Source organism: Serinus canaria, chromosome 25 (assembly GCF_022539315.1).
Source record: "Serinus canaria isolate serCan28SL12 chromosome 25, serCan2020, whole genome shotgun sequence".
Lineage (NCBI taxonomy): Eukaryota > Metazoa > Chordata > Aves > Passeriformes > Fringillidae > Serinus > Serinus canaria.
Genome location: NC_066338.1, coordinates 13056065 through 13077900, shown reverse-complemented (window position 1 = coordinate 13077900; position 21836 = coordinate 13056065). Strand labels below are relative to the sequence as shown.

The 21836-nt window shown below is 53.3% G+C and overlaps 5 protein-coding genes across 7 annotated transcripts; 3 read left to right on the top strand and 2 right to left on the bottom strand.

The window, feature by feature from the left end:
* Positions 1-5944: 5944 nt before the first annotated feature.
* LOC108963503 (feather keratin 4-like) lies at positions 5945-9173 on the top strand. Of its 2 annotated transcripts, XR_007779823.1 has the most exons (3): positions 5945-6110; positions 8338-8800; positions 8896-9173. XR_007779823.1 is itself a non-coding variant. In XM_018924252.3 (2 exons), the coding sequence occupies exon 2, from the start codon at positions 8362-8364 to the stop codon at positions 8746-8748; it is 387 nt and encodes a 128-aa protein (XP_018779797.2). In that variant the 5' UTR covers positions 5945-6110; positions 8338-8361; the 3' UTR covers positions 8749-9173. The 2 variants fall into 2 exon arrangements, 1 of the variants encoding a protein (XP_018779797.2); XM_018924252.3 differs by having other exon boundaries at positions 8338-9173.
* A 1602-nt stretch (positions 9174-10775) lies between these two features.
* Positions 10776-12227, bottom strand: LOC103823935 (claw keratin-like). The gene is made up of 2 exons (XM_009099112.4): positions 12183-12227; positions 10776-11655 (listed from the first exon to the last, which is right to left on the bottom strand). Exon 2 carries the CDS (start codon positions 11632-11634, stop codon positions 11233-11235), a length of 402 nt encoding a protein of 133 aa, XP_009097360.2. The 5' UTR covers positions 11635-11655; positions 12183-12227; the 3' UTR covers positions 10776-11232.
* Positions 12228-14341: 2114 nt separating this feature from the next.
* LOC127059045 (claw keratin-like) lies at positions 14342-21112 on the top strand. 2 transcript variants are annotated; one of them, XM_050984601.1, is made up of 2 exons: positions 14342-14380; positions 20291-21112. In XM_050984601.1, exon 2 carries the CDS (start codon positions 20312-20314, stop codon positions 20768-20770), a length of 459 nt encoding a protein of 152 aa, XP_050840558.1. In that variant the 5' UTR covers positions 14342-14380; positions 20291-20311; the 3' UTR covers positions 20771-21112. The 2 variants fall into 2 exon arrangements, with proteins under 2 accessions (XP_050840558.1, XP_050840557.1); XM_050984600.1 differs by lacking the exon at positions 14342-14380 and adding an exon at positions 20164-20198.
* On the top strand, positions 14494-14892 carry LOC127060665 (claw keratin-like). Its single transcript, XM_050984632.1, has one exon. The coding sequence runs from the start codon at positions 14494-14496 to the stop codon at positions 14875-14877; it is 384 nt and encodes a 127-aa protein (XP_050840589.1). The 3' UTR covers positions 14878-14892.
* LOC103823934 (claw keratin-like) lies at positions 17424-18671 on the bottom strand. The gene is made up of 2 exons (XM_050984602.1): positions 18634-18671; positions 17424-18245 (listed from the first exon to the last, which is right to left on the bottom strand). The coding sequence occupies exon 2, from the start codon at positions 18222-18224 to the stop codon at positions 17766-17768; it is 459 nt and encodes a 152-aa protein (XP_050840559.1). The 5' UTR covers positions 18225-18245; positions 18634-18671; the 3' UTR covers positions 17424-17765.
* Positions 21113-21836: the final 724 nt, after the last annotated feature.

Sequence of the window (21836 nt, the reverse complement as noted above, 5' to 3'; positions counted from 1 at the left end):
TTTTTTTTGTTTTGTTTCATTAATTGAACGCCTGGAATGAATTTTCCAGCCGACTCACGAGGCTGTTTCCCAAAAATAGGACAAAAATCCCGGGCCAAGCATGTACAGGCAGGAGCTGGGCTCTGCCACCCTCCCTGGGGCACCAGGCTAGGACAAGTTGGGCAAGGATGATCTGCAAGGTGTGAAAGAAATAAATATAAATATAACATATTATGGGCAAGGAGGATCTGCAACATGGAAAGTGCAGTTTAAAATGTGAAAAAAAGAAATATAAATATTATATATTATGGGCAAGGACAATCTACAATGTGTGAAATTAACAAATATAAATATTATATAAATATTATATATTATGGGCAGGGATGATCTGCAAGGTGTGACAGAAATAAATATAAATATTATATAAATATTATATATTATGGGCAGGGATGATCTGCAAGGTGTGAAAGAAATAAATATAAATAAATATAAATATTATATAAATATTACATATTATGGGCAAGGATGATCTGCAAGGTGTGAAAGAAATAAATATAAATATTATATAAATATTATTTATTATGGCAGGGGCCATCTGCAACATGTGAAAGAAATAAATATAAATATTATATATTATGGGCAAGGATGATCTGCAACATGGGAAGTGCAGTTTAAAATGTGAATGAAATAAATATAAATATAAAATATTATGTATATATTAGCCGATATTTGGTAATAGCTAGAAGTATTGAGTGATCAAGGTAGGAATTAACGAGCTGGAATTTCCAGGGAATCACGTTTCCAAAATCCTGCCCGGGGTTTTCTGTCCACACCAATCCACTTAATTTCATCTAATCCCCAAAGGAAATCTGCAAATCTGCTTTTTCCACAAATCAGCTCCTGGATGATCCTTCCCCTGATGACAGGGGCTGGGAACGCTCCACAAACATTAATTATCTCGGTACACCAGCCTTGCGACACCAAGATTTGGATTTGGACATCCAGATGTTGGGCAACAGCTGCACTTTAGCAACGCCAGGATGCCAGTTGGGAGCGGCATTTTTCGGCATCATTATTTCGATTTTTTTTGGGGTTGGATTTTCGGTGAATCAGCTCCTGCGCGCCCCGGGGCTGCCTGAAGGAATTGGCAGAAATTAATTCCGAGGTGAATATTTGGGATATTTGGGAATTTTGAGTGTCTTGGAGTGACTCAAGGAACTTCCCGGCAGGAACATTTACAGGTGTTTCAAACAAACCCCAAATCCTCATCTTTAAGCTATTTTTGCTTTTCCTACAGGAAACATCAGAACAAAAAACCCGGCATGACCCAAACCACATCTTATCAGCTTTCAAATATTCGAATATCCGGTGATAACATCACCCAATTAAGCAAAAATCTTCATTAATGACGCTTCCTTAATGCTCCAGCCCCCGGGGGATTGAATTCCCATTAAATTCAGCCCCCAGGCGGGTTGGTGGCAGCTGAGGCCGGTGCTGGCCAAATTTGTCACCCTGGAGCCACCCCGGGAGGACCAAGGTGACTCCGAGCATCGGCCACACCCAAAGGTTGCTAAAAATAGCCGGCTCCTCCTCCTGCTGCAGGCTTACATTCCTGAGGTTTGCTCCCATTAAACAATTCCAGGGATCCATCCTGCTGGGAGGCGGGTGGGAAAAAATCCCAGAATGGAGTGGGAAAAATCCCAAAATCGAGTGGGAAAAATCCCAAATTGGAGTGGGAAAAATCCCAAAACCGAGTGGGGAAAATCCCAAAATGGAGCGGGAAAAATCCCAGAATGGAGTGGGAAAAATCCCAAAATCGAGTGGGAAAAATCCCAAATTGGAGTGGGAAAAATCCCAAAACCGAGTGGGAAAAAATCCCAAAATGGAGCGGGAAAAATCCCAAATTGGAGTGGGGAAAATCCCAAAATGGAGTGGGAAAAATCCCAAAATTGAGTGGGAAAAATCCCAAATTGGAGCGGGAAAAATCCCAAAATCGAGTGGGGAAAATCCCAAAATCGAGTGGGGAAAACCCCAAAATGGAGTGGGGAAAATCCCAAAATCGAGTGGGGAAAACCCCAAAATCGAGTGGGGAAAATCCCAAAATCGAGTGGGAAAAATCCCAAATTGGAGTGGGAAAAATTCCAAATTGGAGTGGGAAAAATCCCAAAATGGAGTGGGGAAAATCCCAAAATCGAGAGGGAAAAATCCCAAAATTGAGTGGGAAAAATCCCAAATTGGAGTGGGAAAAATTCCAAAATCGAGCAGGAAAAAATCCAAAATCGACTGGGAATAACCCAAAATCGACTGGGAATAATTCCAAAGCCGAGTGGGAACACTTCCAAAGCCATGCAGGAATAATTCAAAAATCCAGCAGAAAAATCCCAGACCTTGTGGGGAAACTGAGGCAGGTCAGGTTGTGCAATGCCACCCGGGGCAAGCAGAGGGAGATGTGAAGTCACCAAGGGAGCTCGGATCTGGGGCTCCACCCAAACACCAAAACCCGGGATAAATTTAAAAATAAAAACAATTTATGTATAATATTATGCATACATTTATGTATAATATGATATAAGTAACGTGTATCATATTTATAGAAGACCTATATAATAATTGTATCTATTTCTATGACATTTACATTTGTTTCTATAATGTTTATATTTTTATTTATTTATTTATTTATTTATATTTTTATATATTTATATATTTATTTTTATTTATATTTATATTTTTAAATATTTTTATATATTCCACACCTCTACACCATCCTAAAAGAAAAAAATCTCTTCTTTTATCAACCAAAAAACCTCCAGAAAAGGCTCAGCTCTCATGACCCCGCTCATCTTTTTGGAGCAGACCCTCCCTGCCTCGCACCCACCCCACGGGAGGAGTTTGTTCCAGCCCTGCCCAGGGCAGGAAATTGGGATTGGGGAGGATTTTCTGGGGCCGCCCCGCAGGATGAGACACCCTGGGCGTGCTCTGGGTTCCACCAAGCCCAGAACCCTTCCTTGAGGGTTCTCCAGGTTCCACCAGGCCCAGAACCCTTCCCGGATCATGCTCCGGGTTTCACCAAGCCCAGAACCCTTCCCTGAGTGTTCTCCAGGTTCCACCAAGCCCAGAACCCTTCCTTGGGTGTTCTCCAGGTTCCACCAGGCCCAGAACCCTTCCCTGAGTGTTCTCTGAGTTCCACCAAGACCAGAAACCTTCCCTGAGTGTTCTCCGAGTTCCACCAAGCCCAGAACCCTTCCCTGGGTGTTCTCCAGGTTCCACCAAGCCCAGAACCCTTCCCTGGGTGTTCTCCAGGTTCCACCAAGCCCAGAACCCTTCCCTGGGCATGCTCCAGGTTCCACCAAGCCCAGAACCCTTCCCTGAGTGTTCTCTGGGTTCCACCAACCCCAGAACCCTTCCTTGAGTGTTCTCCGGGTTCCACCAAGCCCAGAACCCTTCCCTGGGGCATGTTCTCCAGGTTCCACCAAGCCCAGAACCCTTCCTTGGGTGTTCTCCGGGTTCCTCCAGGCCCAGAACCCTTCCCTGAGTGTTCTCCGGGTTCCTCCAGGCCCAGAACCCTTCCCTGAGTGTTCTCCGGGTTCCTCCATGCCCAGAACCCTTCCCCTGGCAGGTTTGGGGATTCATCCCCACCCGGGAGCCGCCGCCTCTTGGGCAACCACCCAAGACCACCCGAGGTCACTCCCTGCCCTGAGCTGGCCGGGGGTCACCGCCTGCATTTTGGGGTTCTCCGACTTTCCCTGCGAAATCAGAACTCCTGATAGAGCAGAACGCGCGGGGAGCGAGGCGTTAATTGCCGTTAATTACCCCCTCCGCAGCTCCTCCCTCCCGATGGGCGGAATTGTTGCTGATGCCAGCTTGGTGCCGCTGATGTCAGCGGGCAGAGACGCTTTGGGGCGAGGGCAGCGAGGGCTGCGAAGCTCCGGCAGAGCCGCTCCCACCCCAAATCCTCTCTTTGATGATCCCTCGGTGAGGCTGCGCTCCTGACTCAGCCCCAGCCGCCAACCCCGCGGCTCTGCAGCCCCGCCGAACCGGTCCGGCCACAAAAACCGAATGAACCGGTATTAAAGCTGCCCCTGGCCTGCGCAGGGATGTAATTTTCTACACAATTCAGGATTAATGGATATTAAGGTTCTGTGTTGTGGGGTTTGCCGTCTGCGCTCGCTCTTTGTTCTCTTTGTTACTCACGGGATGGTTTGGGCTGGAAAGGGCCCTTAAAACTCGCCCGGTTCCACCCCTGCTGCGGTCCCGGCTCCTTCCAGCCTGGCCTCGGACACTTTTCTACATTTTGGTGGATTTCTCCTTAAAATCGGGGCTGAACCCTGCCGAAATATTCCGGCTTTGAGGGATTTAGGAGCTCTCTCCTGCTCTGCTTTCTGTGCTGGGTAAAGGGTGCAAAAATCAAAGCGGGGGCTCTTCCAAGGCTTTTGAATTTATGGCACAATGAGGGATTTCAGTCTCTTAATTCTAAAAAAAAATATTTGGGAAAGTTTTGAGAATGGATTTTCCCAGAAATTCCCTGGAGAAGCTGTGCCAGAGCCTCCCCAGCCTCACGGGGAACAATTCTTTCCCCAAAATCCCCCCTAAACCTCCTCTCCTTCAGTCTGGATCCATCCCTGACCCCACAATTCCTGACGAACCAACTGCAGGCACAGGAGCACAACACAAAACGCGGGTGGAAAAGAGAAAATTCCACCTGAGATTTCTGCATTTTGGGGGATTTTGGGAGGAGTTGATCCCAGGGACTGATTTTGCCAGCCCGGACTCTGTTCCAGGGTTGGGAATTCCCAAATGCCACGGGGATCAGCTGAGGAGAGCTGGAATCCTTTCGGAGGGGTGAATTTCGCACTTTCTCCGTGTGCTTTAATCCTCCCTGGTCAGGAGCAGGAATTTTGGGAAAGGGGGGAGGTGTTGGAGCAGGAAATCCCAAAGGGTGATACCAGAGACATGGGAAATTTCGGGAGGAGAAGAAAATGGACGAATTTGGGGCAGGATTTTGGGCTCCTCCTCATAGGCAACGTCCATCCAACCTCGTTAGGGTTAAATCCTGGAGGGGGAAAGAAAAGAATATTCCTTTGCCATGGACGTGATCCCAAAAGGAGCCACACGCCCCCAACTCTTCCCTGATTACAGAGAAGCCACTGGGAGGATCTTCCCAAAATCCCGGTGCCCTGTACCCCTTTTTTCCTTTTTTTTTCCCCTTTTCACTCCCTTTTCCCTCCGGGGGGAACCTCTGCGCCGGGAAATGCCCACCTTGAGACGAGGTAAAACCCGGGGGTTTGTGGCATGGCAGGAATTATTCTGATTTATGAGGCACCTCCAGAGATCCCGCAGGGCTTTGGAGCTTATCGGGAATATTCCGGAGACATCAGAAAATGAGATTTCAAAGAGGATCTCAAAACCTCGGCGAGTTTGTCATCCAGGGAAATCATTTCGTGGTAATCACGGTAATGACATCCTAGAGGATCCGGGCTGCTGTGACCTCACAAAGAATAAATTATGGAAAGTGTTTCATCAAACTCCTCATTTTAAACTTCACAATTGGCATAATTCATGAACGGCTTCGTTTTTTATTCCAAAGATAAGCTCGAGCTTTGCTCTTCAGCTTTGCACCAGATCCTTCCCCCGATTTAGGAGCGCATCCGTAAATCCCACTAATTTTACGGGAAAGAATCCCGGGTTGGATAAACGAGGCACGGCCACAAATTCCCTGTGTCAGGTTTTGCTTCCATAAGGAAAATAACCCTGGCACTCCAAGATTCCCTGCGCGCTCCAGCTTTTAGCCAAGATAAGCTAAAAAAACCTCATTAATTCTCGCTGCATTTTCACCTCTTAATGAAACCGGGAGGAGAAAAGCAGGAAATTCCCAGATGAAAAGACCTGGCCTCTTGCCACCTGCATTTTTGGGGTTATTGCCCAACGCGGCTTTAGATAATCATAAACAGCCAGCAAAACAATTCCTGCGGCTCCAGCAGCGATCCCTGCACCGGGCTCGGCTCCCGAGTCATTAAAGCGCTTTAGCCAAGGGTGGCTCAGCCGCCCCCGGCCATCGGGGCTGGCTATAAATCCCCTCTCCACCCTGGCATCTCCTCACTGCCTCTCCCGACTCCTCCTCTCCGCCTCTCTGAGTAAGTTCCCGGCTCTAAAAACTTCCATTTCCCTTCTGCTTTTGCGTGGATTTCTCCTCAAAATCGGGGCTCAGCCTTGCCTGAGTGTTCTGGTTCTGAGGGATTTAGGAGAGCTTTTCGTGATGGGCCAAAATCAAAGCGGGGCTTTTGCAGGGCTTTGGGATTTATGGCAGAATGAGGGTTTCAGTCTCTTCATTCTGGAAAAATCTTTGGGGAAGTTTCTGGGATGGATTTGACTTTGCCTTTGGTTGCATGGCATGATCAGGAAGAGGGTCTGGGGTGGAATTAATGAAAAACTGTGGAAAATTCTGCTTGGAACTGAGCTCGGTGCGGCTCTGCTGCTGTTGGGATCAGCCCATCCTTAATTTAATTGGAGAAGCGATTATTATGGACTATTAACCTAACTGTGCCAATAACTTTCATTTCTGACTCTTAAAAGTGATTTACAGAGATTAAATTCAGCATTTCTGTAGGTCAGTGCTGCTGCGTTCTAACTTGAAGGAATTAGGAGGAAAATGCCCTGCATGGCTATTTTTAATTTTTTATTTTTTTTAATTATCAAAAGGATAAATTTGATTTACAAGCTTAAAAAAATATTCTGATGCTAGATCAGGTTTTTCTGTGAGGATTTAACCTGAATAAACATTACTGAATGAATTTCCCTTAGGTGCAAATGTAATTTTCTTATTTGGCTTGATTATATATATATCACTATAGAAATATCTTAACACAGATATTATATTATATAAATATTTTAATTATATGTTTCACTTTTTAAACGAGCACTTAACACCCCCACTTATTCTCAGCCTTTTGCTTTTTTCCCTGTGTTTTAGCAGAATATTTTCCTGCCTGAAAACAACAGGAATCTGCAAGGAAAATAAATCAAAAATTAAGCAGGGTGCTAAGCTGATTATTCCACGCTGAAATACGTGGAAAATCCAGATTTTTTTTTTTTTTTTTTTCCCTCCGTGTGGGAGGAACAGAGGCGCTGCGGGAACGAGTTCCAGCGCGTCCTCGGGAATTCCTCCAAAGGGCCGGGGCTTGGAGGCGGCACGGAAGGAAAGAGGAGGAGTTCTGCTCCCGGGGGAGGAGGAGAAAAGGGAAAATTAACAGGAATTCCGAACAAATCGGGGCGGGGGAGTTAAAGGTGGGAGATAAAACTGCATCCAAATCCCCTCCGAGGACCCCTTAAAGCCAAATGCTGATAGCCAAGAGAGCAATTCCTGGTTTTACCTCAATTATCCCTAACAAGATCTTAAAAGGAAATGTCAATAGCCATGAGAGCAATTCTTGTCTTTATCTGAATTATCTCTAAAAACCACTTTGAGCCAAATGTCAACAAACCAGGGATCAGCTCTTGCTCTTATCCGAATTATCTCTTACAACAACCGAGCTCTCCACTCTTGTCTTTTCCCGAGTTTAGGAGCACAAAATCCTTTTAGAGAGATCTCGATTATCTCTAAAAACCACTTCGAGCCAAATAAACCAGCGCTCGGCTCGTGTCTTTATCTCGATGATCTCTAAAAACCCTCAGAGGCAAATTTCAATAAATCAGCGCTCAAGTTCTGCCTCTATCCCAATTTTCTCTGACAATCTTTTAGAACCAAATGTCAATAAACCAGCGCTCAAATTTTGGCTCTATCCCAATTTTCTCTGATGATCTCAGACCCAAATTTCAATAAACCAGCACTCAAGTTCTGCCTCTATCCCAATTTTCTCTGACGATGTTTTAGAGCCAAATGTCAATAAACCAGCCCTCAAATTTTGGTTCTATCCCAATTTCCTCTGATGATCTCTTAAAGCCAAACCTCAATAAACCGGCATTCAAATTTTGTCTCTATCCCAATTTCCTCTGACGATCTCTTAAAGCCAAACCTCAATAAACCGGCATTCAAATTTTGGCTCTATCCCAATTTTCTCTGACAATCTTTTAGAGCCAAATATCAATAAACCAGCGCTCAAATTTTGGCTCTATCCCAATTTTCTCTGACAATCTTTCAGACCCAAACATCAATAAACCAGCCCTCAAATTTTGGCTCTATCCCAATTTTCTCCGATGATGTTTTAGAGCCAAATGTCAATAAACCAGCGCTCAAATTTTATCTCCATCCCAAATTTCTCTGACGATCTCTTAGACCCAAACGCCAACATCCAAGAGCCGCCAGGAGTTGTTCGCTTCACTTTTGGACCTTTCTTTGTTTGTTTTTTTTTTTTAACCCTGCAGGCTCTCCCCCAGCACCACCTGGCCATGGCTTCCACCCAGCTGGCCTGTGCCACCCCCTGCGAGCCCAAGTGTCCCCAGCCGCTGGCCAGCAGCACCAACGAGCCCTGCGTGGTGACCTGCGGCGACTCGCGGGTCATCATCTACCCCCCGCCCGTGGTTGTCACCTTCCCGGGGCCCATCCTCACCACGTACCCCCAGCAAACCGTCGTGGGAGCCTCGGAGCCTTCAGAGGTGGCCCCGGTCGAGCCCCCGGCCGCGGTGGCCGCCGAGGTGACGGTGGGGGACAAAGTGGCAGCGCCGGTGTTGGCTCGCCCCGAGCCGCGCTGCGCCCCCAAATATTCCTACAGCTACTCCTCGCAATGGACTCATCCATGCAATTCCTACCGCTCCGGGAAGCGCTGGACCTGCTGAGGCCAGGCCGAGGGAAATTCCGGGTGAAATCCCAGCGCTGCGGCTGCGGAATGTGAAATCCCGAGAGCTGCGGGAGTTCAGCCCCGCCACGGGAGGGTTCGCCTTGCGGTTCCTCCGGGTTTGGTTTTTTTTTCCCTTAGTTTGGAGCTGTTCTCCCGCAGCTTTGCTGCTTCCGCCGTGCTTTGGCTTATCGCGGGTTTTTTACTGGCACTGAGCTCGGAGAGGTGACTTGAAATGCTCGGAATTGCACACGGCAACGCTGCCAAAAAGGGAAATTCCCCGTTTTTACAAGCGGCATCACTTGGATGCTGGTGATTGGCCAGAGCCTCGCTGAACCCCTGGAACGATGCTCTTTGTATCCTGTACAGTTTGGTTCCACAATTGTAGGAAATCTTCTATTTCCAAATAAATTTTCTTGACCGAAATACATTTTCTGTTTTCCTTTATCACATTAAAAAAAAAAGAGAAAAAAATAAAAAGGGAGGTAGGTTTGGGTGGGACATCAGGGAAATTCTTGCATCAGAAAGTGCTGGGCACTGCCCAGGCTCCCCAGGGAATGGGATGAAGCTGTGCCAGGGGAGGTTTGGGATGGATTTTAGGCCCCCAGAGGGTGCTGGGCACTGCCCAGGCTCCCCAGGGAATGGACACATTTCTGAGGCTGCCAGAGCTCCAGGAGCTCTTGGAAAACACCCTCAGGGAGAGGAGAGAGCCCAGAGGAGGCTCCAGGATGGGATCAGAGGGATGGAACAGCTCTGCTGGGAGAGCTGGGATTGTTCACCCGGGAGAAACTTTGGGGTGGCCCAGCTGTGGCCTTGCAGGACCTGAAGGGGCAAGGAGGAAAATAGGGAGAGACAATTCCCAAGGGATGGTATGCCAGGAAAAAGGGGAATGCGTTCAGACTGATGGAGAGCAGGTTTAGGTGGGACATTGGGAAGGAATTCCTCCCTGTGAGGGTGGAGAGGGCCTGGGATGGATTTCCCAGAGAAGCTGGGGCTGCCACTTCCCTGCCAGTGTCCAAGACCAGGTTGGACGGGGCTTGGAGCAGCCTGGGACAGTGGAAGGTGTCCCTGCCCATGGCATGGGGTGGAACAGGATGAGTTTCAAGGTCCCTTCCAACCCAAACCACCCTGCGATTCCACGATCGGACATTCCACACCATCGCTCAGTTGGAGACTCATTTAGGGCCAGGATGAAAGTGAAATACACAGGGCAAGGAGATATCGTCTCCTTGCAATGCCGATTCCTTTATTGTGAATGAAAAGTGCCATCAGGCGAAAGTGGCGGCGAGTTTAGACAAGGAAATAACAGGGCTGGAGCTTCTCCTGGCCTTTAATGCCGCCTACTCCCAGCAGTGACTCAGCTCGAAGAGTCGGGGGTTTAGCAGCTCCGTGGACTTCTGGCGCGCTCCAGCAGTGACGCAGAAGACCAGGACGTCCCTGTCCTTCGCGAAGGCAGGTGGGTGTACTACCCGAGGGTCGTCTCCAATTTCGGTTATCAATCCAGCGGGTCCTGGGGTCTGACTGACATCGTTTGTAGTTAGGGCGAGGAGTGACCGAGGTTTTCAAGTGTCTCTTCCAGCTTCGGACCTCGGCCCTGCTGTCCAGACACCACTCTGACCTTTTAATTCTGTTTCTGCTCGTCTCTTTTGGGGTATTTTCCAGGATTTGGTAAAAGGTCCTGTCCTAAGGTAGTCTGGGGTTTGGGGAGAAATTTGCATGTCTCCTGAGATGCAAATATCCCCTCTCCTCTCACCGGTCCGAGGGGGGGGTTGTTGTCTTCTTGGCAGCAGGCTAGGGTGGTACTGAAATAAACAAGAAAATCTCCTACAATTGAGAGTCAAATGACGCTACTTAAGGATACTTAACTGGCGGTTACAACATTTCCCTAACAAAGAACTCTAGGCCAACGCTCAACTCTCAGATCAACTCAAAAACTCCTCTGCTGCTCCTTCCCTTAGGAAAAAAAAACGGTAACCTTTTTTTTGTTCATAAACATGAAGAAATCCATTGACAAAAGAAATCGTTGGTTGCAATGCAGATTCTTTATTGTGAATGAAAAGGCCACAGGCGGTGTCAGCGAGAGACAAGCCAGCAACAAGGCGATGGAAAGATGAAAATCCTGAGGCAGCAGCAGCTGCAGCGAGGCACAGCCCAGGCTGCAGCCCAGACACTGCCCCTTGCCAGGGCGGCTCCGGGGCTCGGGGCTGGGCAGAGCAGGGCAGAGCCTGAGCCCAGGCTCGGCACAGCTGGCTGGGGACGCAGAGAGGGGGCAGCTTTTGGAGGCAGCGCTGGCAAGGCCAAAGGCGCCGGCCGGGGCTCTGCAGGGTCAGCCGGCAGTGACAGGAACCCTGCAGCTCCCGGGGCTGCCGGGCCGGCCCTGAGCAGGGGCTGCAGCTTCAGCCCGGCTCAGGCGGCACAAGGCAGCAGGGGCTGCTGGAGGAGCCCGTGGGCAGGGGCAGCGCTGAGCTCCGGCGGGGTTTGGGGTTTAGCAGGGCCCGCAGGAGCCCCCGAAGGACCGGGAGCTGCGGCCGCAGCTGCCATAACCCCCAAAACCTCCATAACCGCCACAGCTGCCATAGCCGCCATAGCCCCCATAGCTCCCATAGCCCCCATAGCCCCCGAGGCCTCCGAAGCCCCCGTAGCCACCACGGCCACCAAAGGCGCCACCGGAGCCGGATCCCACGAAGGGAGCTCCGGCCGAGCCCACGGCGCTCTGCTGCGGGAAGGAGCTGAGGATGGGCCCGGGGAAGGTGACCACCGAGGCCGGGGGCTGGATGACCACCGTGGAGTCAGGGCACTGCCGCACGCAGGGCTCGTTGCAGGTGTCAGCCACAGGGGCCGGGGTGGCAACGCCACAGGTGGGGATGCACAGGCTGTTGCAGGACATCTTTGGGCTTGGCTGGTAGAGCTGCAAGAGAAGGCACAGCTGTGGCTCATGTCAAGGACTCAGCCCAAAGCCCTGCTGCTCTGGCCCACCTGGAGCCCGTGTGCCAGGACTCGCTCTGGCTCATCCCAGGCCTTCTCAGCTCAGCCCTGGCATGGCTGGAGACACCCCTGGCATCCCCTGCTGCCCTCACCACCCCCCGGCTCCTGCCTGCCCATGGCAATGAAGAAAAACTCCCTCATCCAAACCACCAGGCTCGCCCAGGCCTTGAGCCCTCTGGTGGAACCTCAGCCATCCCAGCTCTGCCCTGGGACAGCTGCTGGAGCACAGGGACAGAGATTCCTTGGGAAATCCACAGGCAGAGATTCCCTGGGAAACCCACAGGCAGAGATTCCCTGGGAAATCCACGGGCAGAGATTCCCTGGGAAATCCACGGACAGAGATTCCTTGGGAATTCCACAGGCAGAGATTCCCTGGGAAATCCACAGGCAGAGATTCACCAGGGAAGGCTCAGTGGAGGAAGGGAGGACGGAGGGAAGACTGGGACTCACCACAGTGATCAATGAGCAGATTCAAGTGAGGAGAGCTGGATGGAGCCCTGTGGAGCCCTCGGACCTTTTATACACCCCAGAGTGCCTGGGGCATCGTCCAGGGGGTGGGAGCAAAACCCGAGTAATTAGGAATTCAAGCGGACAATTTAAATGACACAGCTAATGATGGGGGACAATTCTTTGTCATCCCCTTTTTGGAGATATTGCTGTGCAAACATGCCTGGACTGATGGGAGGGACAGCCATGGCCCATCATTACATGACAGAAACGGTGCTGCTGCAGCTCATGCAGCTCTCAGCCCCAGTAAACCCAGGCTGGTCCCTAATCCCTCACTTTGCTTACAAGCATCCTTTGGGACACGGCTGTGCCCAGCTCAGAAATGCTCCTGAGTCAGCTGTGCCCGGCTGGGCCTGACCTGGGCACAGCCAGGGCCAGCCTGGCTCTGGGGGGCTTGGATGACACCCCCTGTGTCAGACCTGGGGAGAGCTGGGCAATGGCCCACACTCCAGCTCATGCCCCTGGGACAGCTGCTGGAGCACAGGGACAGAGATTTCCCTGGGGAAAATCCACAGGAAGAGATTCCCTAGAGAAACCACAGGACAGAGATTCCCTGGGAAAATCCACAGGCACGGATGCCTTGGGAAAGCCACAGGCAGGGATTCCTTGGGAAATCCACAGGCACGCCGACTCCTTGGGAATTTTCCACAGGCCACAGCTAGAGATTCCCTGGGAAGGCTCAGAGGAGGCCAAGGGATGGACGGCGGCAGGACTGGACCTCATCCACAACCGTGATCATTTCTTTATGAGCAGATTCAAGTGAGGAGAGCTGGATGGAGCCCTGTGGAGCCCTCGGACCTTTTATACACCCCAGAGTGCCTGGGGCATCGTCCAGGGGTGCTGACAGAGCCCCAGCTAATCACGGAATCAAGCAGTCAAACCTCATGACACAAACTGAAACATGGGCTAATTACATCCACATTAACTGGGGCTAGGAACGAGTAAAGGTGCCCTGGAGAGCCACCAGGCCCTGGAGGGACAGGCCGTGACCAATCGATGCGTGTAAGATCATTTGTTGCTGAAGCTGAGCTCAGAACCCCAATAAACCCCAACATGTCCCTAATCCCCCGCTTTGCTTATGCACGGGAGTTTTGGGCATCACTCAGGAGTGCTTTGAAATCCTGGGCACAGCCAGCACACCTGACATTAATCCTTTTTACAAGCTGCTAAATAGGGACGCCGGGAGGGAGAAGCCATCCCACCCACTCAGGGCACATCCCAAACGCCAAACGTGGCAGGGGAGGGCGCAGGACCAGAGTCCCAGGGGGAGCACAGAAGGACAGACAGCCATGTCCTAGCAGAGGAGGGTCACCACACAGCACACAGGGCTGGGCATGGGGGGCTCTGGGAGGGAGAATCCCTAAAGGACTTTTTGGTGCCACTGGAGGGTTTGTTAAGGCCCCAATTCACCTGATGGTGCAAAAAGGAGAAAGGGAGATCCCATGTCAGATGGAGCTTCATCAACCATCCATGCTGGAACAGAGGGTGTGGCACGGGAGGGAGCAGGAGGGGGATAAACGAGTAAAGGGAGACAGACAGAGAGGAGCAGGAGAGCACAGAGAGGATCGAGAACCACTCAGACCCCCCAGCCTGGGTCCTGGCTGAGCTCTCCCCTGCACTGCCCAGCTGGCCCCGAGGGCTGGAGCAGGGGCTGCTGGCCGAGCCCCCCAGAGCCAGGCTGGCCCTGGCTATGCCCAGGACAGGCCCAGCTGAGCATGGCTGGTTCAGGGGCATGGCCAGGCTGGGGCTCGGGGTGGTGGAGCTGGGCACAGACAAATCCCAAAAAATTCTCTGTAAGCAAAGTGAAGGATTAGGGCTAAACCTGGGTTTATTGGGGCTGAGAGCTGAGTGAGCTCCAGCAGCACCGTGTCTGTCACCTAATGATGGACCACGGCTGTCCCTGCAAGCGCTTCTCTCCTGTCCACTCATTTCAACACCAATGTCCACAATGGGGGGATGACAGAATTTTTCTGCGTCCCTTCACTTTATGAAGCTTCTCAGCTTGAATTCCTAATTACTGCGGGGGGGGGGTCTGTCTGCACCCCCAGACGATGCCCCAGGCTCTTTGGGGTGTATAAAAGGGCTGGGATCCCTGCACAGCTCCATCCACACATCTCCACTTGACTCCTCTCATCACTTGGGTAAGTGCAGCTCTCCGAAGCCTCTCGGGGATCTCTCTCTGTGAAATTCCTTCCTCTCACCTTTGCCTCTTTTTTCCCGGGGTGTTTTTCAGAAGCCAATCTCTATCTCAACGATGTCCTGCTCCAGCCTGTGTGCCCCCAGCTGTGGCGTTGCCACCCCGGCCCCTCTGGCTGGCACCTGCAACGAGCCCTGCGTGCGGCAGTGCCCTGACTCCACGGTGGTCATCCAGCCCCCGGCCTCGGTGGTCACCTTCCCCGGGCCCATCCTCAGCTCCTTCCCGCAGCAGAGCGCCGTGGGCTCGGCCGGAGCTCCCTTCGTGGGATCCGGCTCCGGTGGTGCCTTCGGAGGCCGTGGTGGCTACGGGGGCTTCGGTGGCCGTGGAGGCTATGGAGGCTCTGGAGGCTTTGGAGGCTTCGGGGGATTCGGAGGTTGTGGAGGATTCGGAGGCTTCGGGGGCAGCTGCGGCGGCTCCAGAGGCTGCGGGCCCTGCTGCTAAGTTCCAGCCCGTGCCCCATCCCTGATCCAGAAGAGCTCCAGCAACTCCCCCGACCCATCCCCGCATGCCAAGACCCGAAGAAAGGACAGAGCCACAGACAGACACACGTCCCCCTGGCACTGCTCCGCTGCCTTCCTGCCATGCTCGGAGCCCCGCAGTGATCGCTGCCCGCTCCTGGCATGGCCCCGGCTCGGCTCCTGCTCTGCCCGGGGCCGGGACACGCGGGGAGTGCTCGGCCGGGGCCCCGCTCCTCTGCCGCCCCCCCTGTCCCGCACGACAATAAAAGCTGAATCGCATTGCAATGGTCACCGCCTCTCGGCTCTTCTTTGCTCCGCACTCTCTGCCCAGCCCGGGCCGGAGGGTTCCGGGAGGGTTCTGGGCAGCCCCGCTCGGACACGGCAGACGAGGAACCCCGGCAGCTGCCCTGGCTCCTCCTGCCCGTCCTTGGCCACCCCGGCCCGCAACAGAGTCCCCCTGAGCCGGACCCTGCCCAGCCCCTGGCACGGGGCCTCTCCCCATCCCTGCCCGGCTCCTGCCCGCTCCGGGCTCCTCTCTGGAGCCCCTCAGCAGCCCCGGGCCCCACCGCAAGCCCCCTGCCCTTGGGACACCCCCCGAGGGCCGCTGCAGCCCCAGGGCCGTGGGGTTTGGGGGGCGAGTGGAGCCCCCCGAGGGACCCGGTGATTTGCGGAAACAAACAAACAAACTCAACCACTTTTGTGCCAGCTGTAAAGCCCCGGTGTTTATTACAGAGCTGGACGCATGTGGGAATGGTTTCTCTGACCAGGACATGGGTGCCTCTGGGAGCTCCAGATCCTTTTTGATTTCCCTCTCAAATCCATATGCAGGCAATTTTACAATTGGTTCGTACATATTCATTCTACTGAATTTCTGTCACATTTGCTCTAATTGTTTCCTTGGTCAGAAAGAATTCCGGGTCATTTTGACCTGCTTTCCATACCAGCCTCTGTGTCAGGGTTCAAGGGGCCCTCCCTTCTCTCTGTCCTTCGGTTTATGCAGTTTCTTAGAGCTTCGGTTTTTGGCAGTACAGACAGAGCAAAGAGCGATGTTTGCAAGCTACACACTTCATTCAAAGATGTGCATTTCACCTAAATCCAAATGGATTTCTGCTCTGGAAAATTCCCACTCTGTCTCAGCGGCCCCGCTCGGGGCTCTCGGGATGCCCCGGCTCCACAGGGAGAGGGAGAACAGCCGCAGCTCCGCTCCCCCTCCTTCCTCATCCCATCGGCCATCCCTGCACCCGGTACCGCCTCCTGCTCCCGCTTCTCCCCTGGCTTCCCCCGCGGCTCCTCGGAGCGCTGCCGGCCCCACCTCACCCCCCTGCTGCTGCCCAAGCCCTCCACTGGGGTCCCCGCTCTCACCCACCCCTCGCCAGGGACACGGCCCTGCCCAGGAGCAGCAGCAGAACTTCCCACAGCCCCGGGCTCAGGGACACACCAGGGTGACCTTTGCAGTCCCTGCTCACTCTGACTTCCTTTGCCAAGAGTAAAATATTAATTATAGATTGCTAATATTGGGTACTTTGGGACTATTGCCATAATATGGACAGAGTTTGAAATAATATTGTCTAAAACTGATCTATATGAACTTCAAGCAGATATGAAATCCCCAAGCCTCCCAAAGGAGGTTTTGGTGTTAATTTGGGAGGAAATTTTCAGACAGACCAACTGGCAATAGAAGGCTCCTCAGGGGGGTGGGAACTGCAAGCTCCTGCTCCAAGAGCTCCACGGGACTGAACCCTGTGCTCATTCCATGGTGTGGAGAGGAGAGTGGCCAAGATCTGCTCGGGTCTGTCTTCTCCCTTCCCAGCTGCCACCACCTGGCTGGACAGGCCAGAACACCTGGGACATGCAGAGCTCATCCTGCATTTCCCTGCCCCTTGCCATGTGACTGACCAGTCCTAGCCCTGTGTGGGAAAGGTTTTACAGCAACTTCTGTGAGCCAGAGAGAAGTTTGAGAAGAGGATCTGTGTTCACCACTGAAAGGATTTCCTACCAAGGTCCTGGACACAGAAACCAAGAAAGAAAGGAGAAAGAAGAGAAACCTGCACCTGCCTGTTCCAAGGAGCACTTTGTTTGTCTTTCCTGACCAATGAGTAAAGTGTAAACTTATGAGTTTTGTAAGAATGTATAGAAAGCATTCCTGCTAAAATAAAACCAGGTTTGAAGCCTTCTGAAAATGGAGTGTCACTTTGTGTTGTGACCATCTCAACTGAACCAGAGGTGGTGTCAGCTTTGCTGCTTTGGGCTGAGGATTTGGAAGAGTTTCTGCAAAGACCTTGTGGCCCTTTCCCATTGTCAGCCAGGGCTTTGGGGATGTCCTGCGTTTCCTGCTGCTGGGAGAGCACGGGGAGCTGGGGGGGATGAGCTCCCCAAAGCCAGCAGGGTCGGACATCTGCAGCTGGGACACACGGAGCCAGCTGTGCCCATGCTCCAGGGCAATGCCCAGGGGCATTGCAACAGCCCAGCAGACACCCAGGAGATTGGGGCAGCAAGAAAAGGGAGGTGAAGGAAAACCAGGAGTCAACATTGCAATGCAAGACAGCTTTTATTGCAGGGGGAGGGCAGGAGGGGCTGGGCAGGAGAGCAGGGTCATGGCCAAGGGCTTCCCGTGGCCTGGCCCTGGGCAGAGCTGGGTGAGCAGGAGCAGCCCCTGGAGAGTCTCTGGGACCATCAGGGCACCAGGAGCCCCACAGGGATGCTCAGGTGGGGCAGGGACAAGGCAGGGCTGGTTCCCAAGCTGGCACCAGGCTCCCAAGGTGCACAGGCCGGCCATGACGAAGGGATTTTGGTCCACAGAGCGTCGGGTTGGGATGTGCCGGGGTTTCTCCTGGAGCTCTTCTTGGTCTGAGGCCGCACTCGGGCTGGGGCTTAGCAGGGCCCGCAGTTGCCATTGAGGTAGCGGTGGCCACTGCTCCAGCCGCCGTAGCCGCAGCCATAGCCCCCATAGCCCCCAAAGCCTCCATAGCCTCCGTAGCCTCCACATCCCCAACCGCCGTAGCCTCCACGGCCTCCATAGCCCCAGCCTCCATAGCCACCACGGCTGCCATAGCCCCAGCCTCCATAACCTCCATAGCCACCGTAGCCACCACGGCCTCCGAAGGCACCACCGGAGCCGGATCCCACGTAGGGAGCTCCAGCCGAGCCCACGGCGCTCTGCTGCGGGAAGGAGCTGAGGATGGGCCCGGGGAAGGTGACCACCGAGGCCGGGGGCTGGATGACCACCGTGGAGTCAGGGCACTGCCGCACGCAGGGCTCGTTGCAGGTGTCAGCCACAGGGGCCGGGGTGGCAACGCCACAGGTGGGGATGCACAGGCTGTTGCAGGACATCTTTGGGCTTGGCTGGTAAAGCTGCAAGAGAAGGCACAGCTGTGGCTCATGTCAAGGACTCAGCCCAAATCCCTGCTGCTCTGGCCCACCTGGAGCCCGTGTGCCAGGACTCTCTCTGGCTCATCCCAGGTGTTCTGAACTGAGCCCCATTCCATATGAACTCCTGCTCCCATCCCCTGCTGCCCTCACCATCCCTGGGTCTTGCTTGCCCATGGGAATTACGAAGACTTTGACATCTGAAGGAGCAAAGTCCTCAGACTTCCCTCTGGTAGAACCCCAACCATCCCAACTCTGTTGTAGGAGAGCAAGAGCAACCCACAGCCAAAGGTTCCTCCAGAAATCCCCAGACAAAGATTCCCTGGGAAAGCCACGGAGGAAGAAGGAAAGAGGAGGGAAGGCTTGGACTTACCAAGTAGATAAGGCGAGTCAAGCGGTGGAAGATGGATAGAGCTCTGTGGAACCTTGGGACCTTTTATACATCTCCCAAAGGGCCTGGGGCATCAGGAAAGGGAGCGGTGGCAAAAAAACAGGTAATTAGGAATTCACGCTGACAAGCTTCATCAAAGTGATAATGATGCAATACAATTATACACCACAACATGGGGAGATTGGTGTGGAAACGTGCCCCGGACCGATGGGAGGCGATGGGAGGGACAACCTTGGCCCTTCATTACGTGACAGACCCTGCTATGTCCCTAATCCCACACTTTGCCTACAAAGAATCCCGAGCATCCTTTGGGACGCGGCTGTGCCCAACCGCGTCACCCTGACGCAAGCCCCCCGTGCCCCTGAGTCAACCGTGCCCAGCTGGGAATGTCCTGAGCATTGCCTGGCTCTGGGGGGCTTGGCCAACACTCCCGGGGCCAGGTGGCCAGCTGGGCAATGCAGGACCTCCAGGAGGGCTGGGCCAGGACTCAGGTCACAGAAATGGGGCAGGAGGAGCCGCAGGGACCCTTCAGCACCTCCCGTGGTGGGCCCTCCATCACGGCTGTCCTGGCCTCTGTCCCACTACTCTCCTGATACGCTGGGGGTTTGGGTGTTCCCCACCAGTGGGATCACCCCATCTGTGGGGCCAACAAAGGAGACTGGGATGCTGAAACCACTATTTCCTCCAGAAACCCTAACCTTAACCTCAACAATAACCTTAACCCTAACCTTAAACCTAACCTGAAGGCTAATACTAACCCAAAGCCGAACCCTAACCCTAACCCAAACCCGAACCCTAAACCTAACCCTAACCTTAACCTTAACCTTAACCTTAACCCTAACCCTAACCCTAACCCTTACCCTAACCCTAACCCTAATCTTAACCCTAACCCTAGCCCTAGCCCTAACCCTACCCTAAACCTTAACCTTAACCCTAACCCTAACTTTAACACTAACCCTAACCCTCACAGACGTGTCAATGGACCCGAAAACCTGGCTGTGAACATTGTTGCTGGCACTGGCAGTCGGTGGGATTTGGGAGACACCCCGAGAGTGGCTTCTCCTTTGCCCAAGCCGCCGCTGCCTCTGTTTACCAGCCCGTAAAAGGTCGATAATGACAGGGGTGATGGCTGGGGCAGCGCTTCAAAGCTGCTGCAAGATGCCGGGAATTGCTCTCTGTAAGCAAAGTGAAGGATTAGGGCCAAACCTGGGTTTATTGGGGCTGTGAGCTGAGTGAGCTCCAGCAGCACCGTGTCTGTCACCTAATGATGGACCACGGCCGTCCCTCCCATCACTTCCTTCATGTCCAGGACACGTTTTCACACCTGTGTCCCCAAGGAGAGGATGCCATGGAATTATCTTGCAACATTATCTCTCTGATGAAGTTTGTCAGCGTGAATTCCTCATTACCCGTGAATTCCTAATTACTCAGGTTTTTTGTCACCACCCCCTTTCATGAAGCCCCAGGCTCTCTGGGGTGTATAAAAGGGCTGAGATCCCTGCACAGCTCCATCCACACATCTCCACTTGACTCCTCTCATCACTTGGGTAAGTGCAGCTCTCCGAAGCCTCTCGGGGATCTCTCTCTGTGAAATTCCTTCCTCTCACCTTTGCCTCTTTCTTCCCTGGGTGTTTTTCAGAAGCCAATCTCTATCTCAAGGATGTCCTGCAACAGCCTGTGCATCCCCACCTGTGGCGTTGCCACCCCGGCCCCTCTGGCTGACACCTGCAACGAGCCCTGCGTGCGGCAGTGCCCTGACTCCACGGTGGTCATCCAGCCCCCGGCCTCGGTGGTCACCTTCCCCGGGCCCATCCTCAGCTCCTTCCCGCAGCAGAGCGCCGTGGGCTCGGCTGGAGCTCCCTACGTGGGATCCGGCTCCGGTGGTGCCTTCGGAGGCCGTGGGGGCTACGGTGGCTACGGCGGATATGGAGGCTGGGGCTATGGCAGCCGTGGTGGCTATGGAGGCTGGGGCTATGGAGGCCGTGGAGGCTACGGCGGTTGGGGATGTGGAGGCTACGGAGGCTATGGAGGCTTTGGGGGTTATGGGGGCTATGGCTGCGGCTACGGCGGCTGGAGCAGTGGCCACCGCTACCTCAATGGCAACTGCGGGCCCTGCTAAGCCCCAGTCCGAGTGCGGCCTCAGACCAAGAAGAGCTCCAGGAGAAACCCCGGCACATCCCAACCCGACGCTCTGTGGACCAAAATCCCTTCGTCATGGCCGGCCTGTGCACCTTGGGAGCCTGGTGCCAGCTTGGGAACCAGCCCTGCCTTGTCCCTGCCCCACCTGAGCATCCCTGTGGGGCTCCTGGTGCCCTGATGGTCCCAGAGACTCTCCAGGGGCTGCTCCTGCTCACCCAGCTCTGCCCAGGGCCAGGCCACAGGAAGCCCTTGGCCATGACCCTGCTCTCCTGCCCAGCCCCTCCTGCCCTCCCCCTGCAATAAAAGCTGTCTTGCATTGCAATGTTGACTCCTGGTTTTCCTTCACCTCCCTTTTCCTGCTGCCCCAATCTCCTGGGTGTCTGCTGGGCTGTTGCAATGCCCCTGGGCATTGCCCTGGAGCATGGGCACAGCTGGCTCCATGTGTCCCAGCTGCAGATGTCCAACCCTGCTGGCTCTGGGGAGCTCATCCCCCCCAGCTCCCCGTGCTCTCCCAGCAGCAGGAAACGCAGGACATCCCCAAAGCCCTCGCTGACGATGGGAAAGGGCCACAAGGTCCTTGCAGAAACTCTTCTAACTCCTCAGCCCAAAGCAGCAAAGCTGACACCACCTCTGGGACAGGGCTCAGGTGAGATGGTCACAACACAAAGTGACACTCCATTTTCAGAAGGCTTCAAACCTGGTCTTATTTTAGCAGGAATGCTTTCTATACATCCTTCAAAACTCATAAGTTTAGACTTTTCTCATTGGTCAGGAAAGACAAAGTGCTCATTGGACCAGGCAGTTTCAGGTTTCTCTTCTTTCTCCTTTCTTTCTTGGTTTCTGTGTCCAGGACCTTGGTAGGAAATCCTTTCAGTGGTGAACACAGATCCTCTTCTCAAACTTCTCTCTGGCTCACAGAAGTTGCTGTAAAACCTTTCCCACACAGGGCTAGGACTGGTCAGTCACACAGCAAGGGGCAGGGAAATGCAGGCTGAGCTCTGCATGTCCCAGGTGTTCTGGCCTGTTCAGCCAGGTGGTGGCAGCTG

Coding starts and splice junctions, on each gene's coding strand:
- LOC103823935 (XM_009099112.4), bottom strand. CDS start 11,634: ATGTCCTGCAACAGCCTGTGCATCCCCACCTGTGGCGTTGCCACCCCG.
- LOC127060665 (XM_050984632.1), top strand. CDS start 14,494: ATGTCCTGCTCCAGCCTGTGTGCCCCCAGCTGTGGCGTTGCCACCCCG.
- LOC103823934 (XM_050984602.1), bottom strand. CDS start 18,224: ATGTCCTGCAACAGCCTGTGCATCCCCACCTGTGGCGTTGCCACCCCG.
- LOC127059045 (XM_050984601.1), top strand. CDS start 20,312: ATGTCCTGCAACAGCCTGTGCATCCCCACCTGTGGCGTTGCCACCCCG.
- LOC108963503 (XM_018924252.3), top strand. CDS start 8,362: ATGGCTTCCACCCAGCTGGCCTGTGCCACCCCCTGCGAGCCCAAGTGT.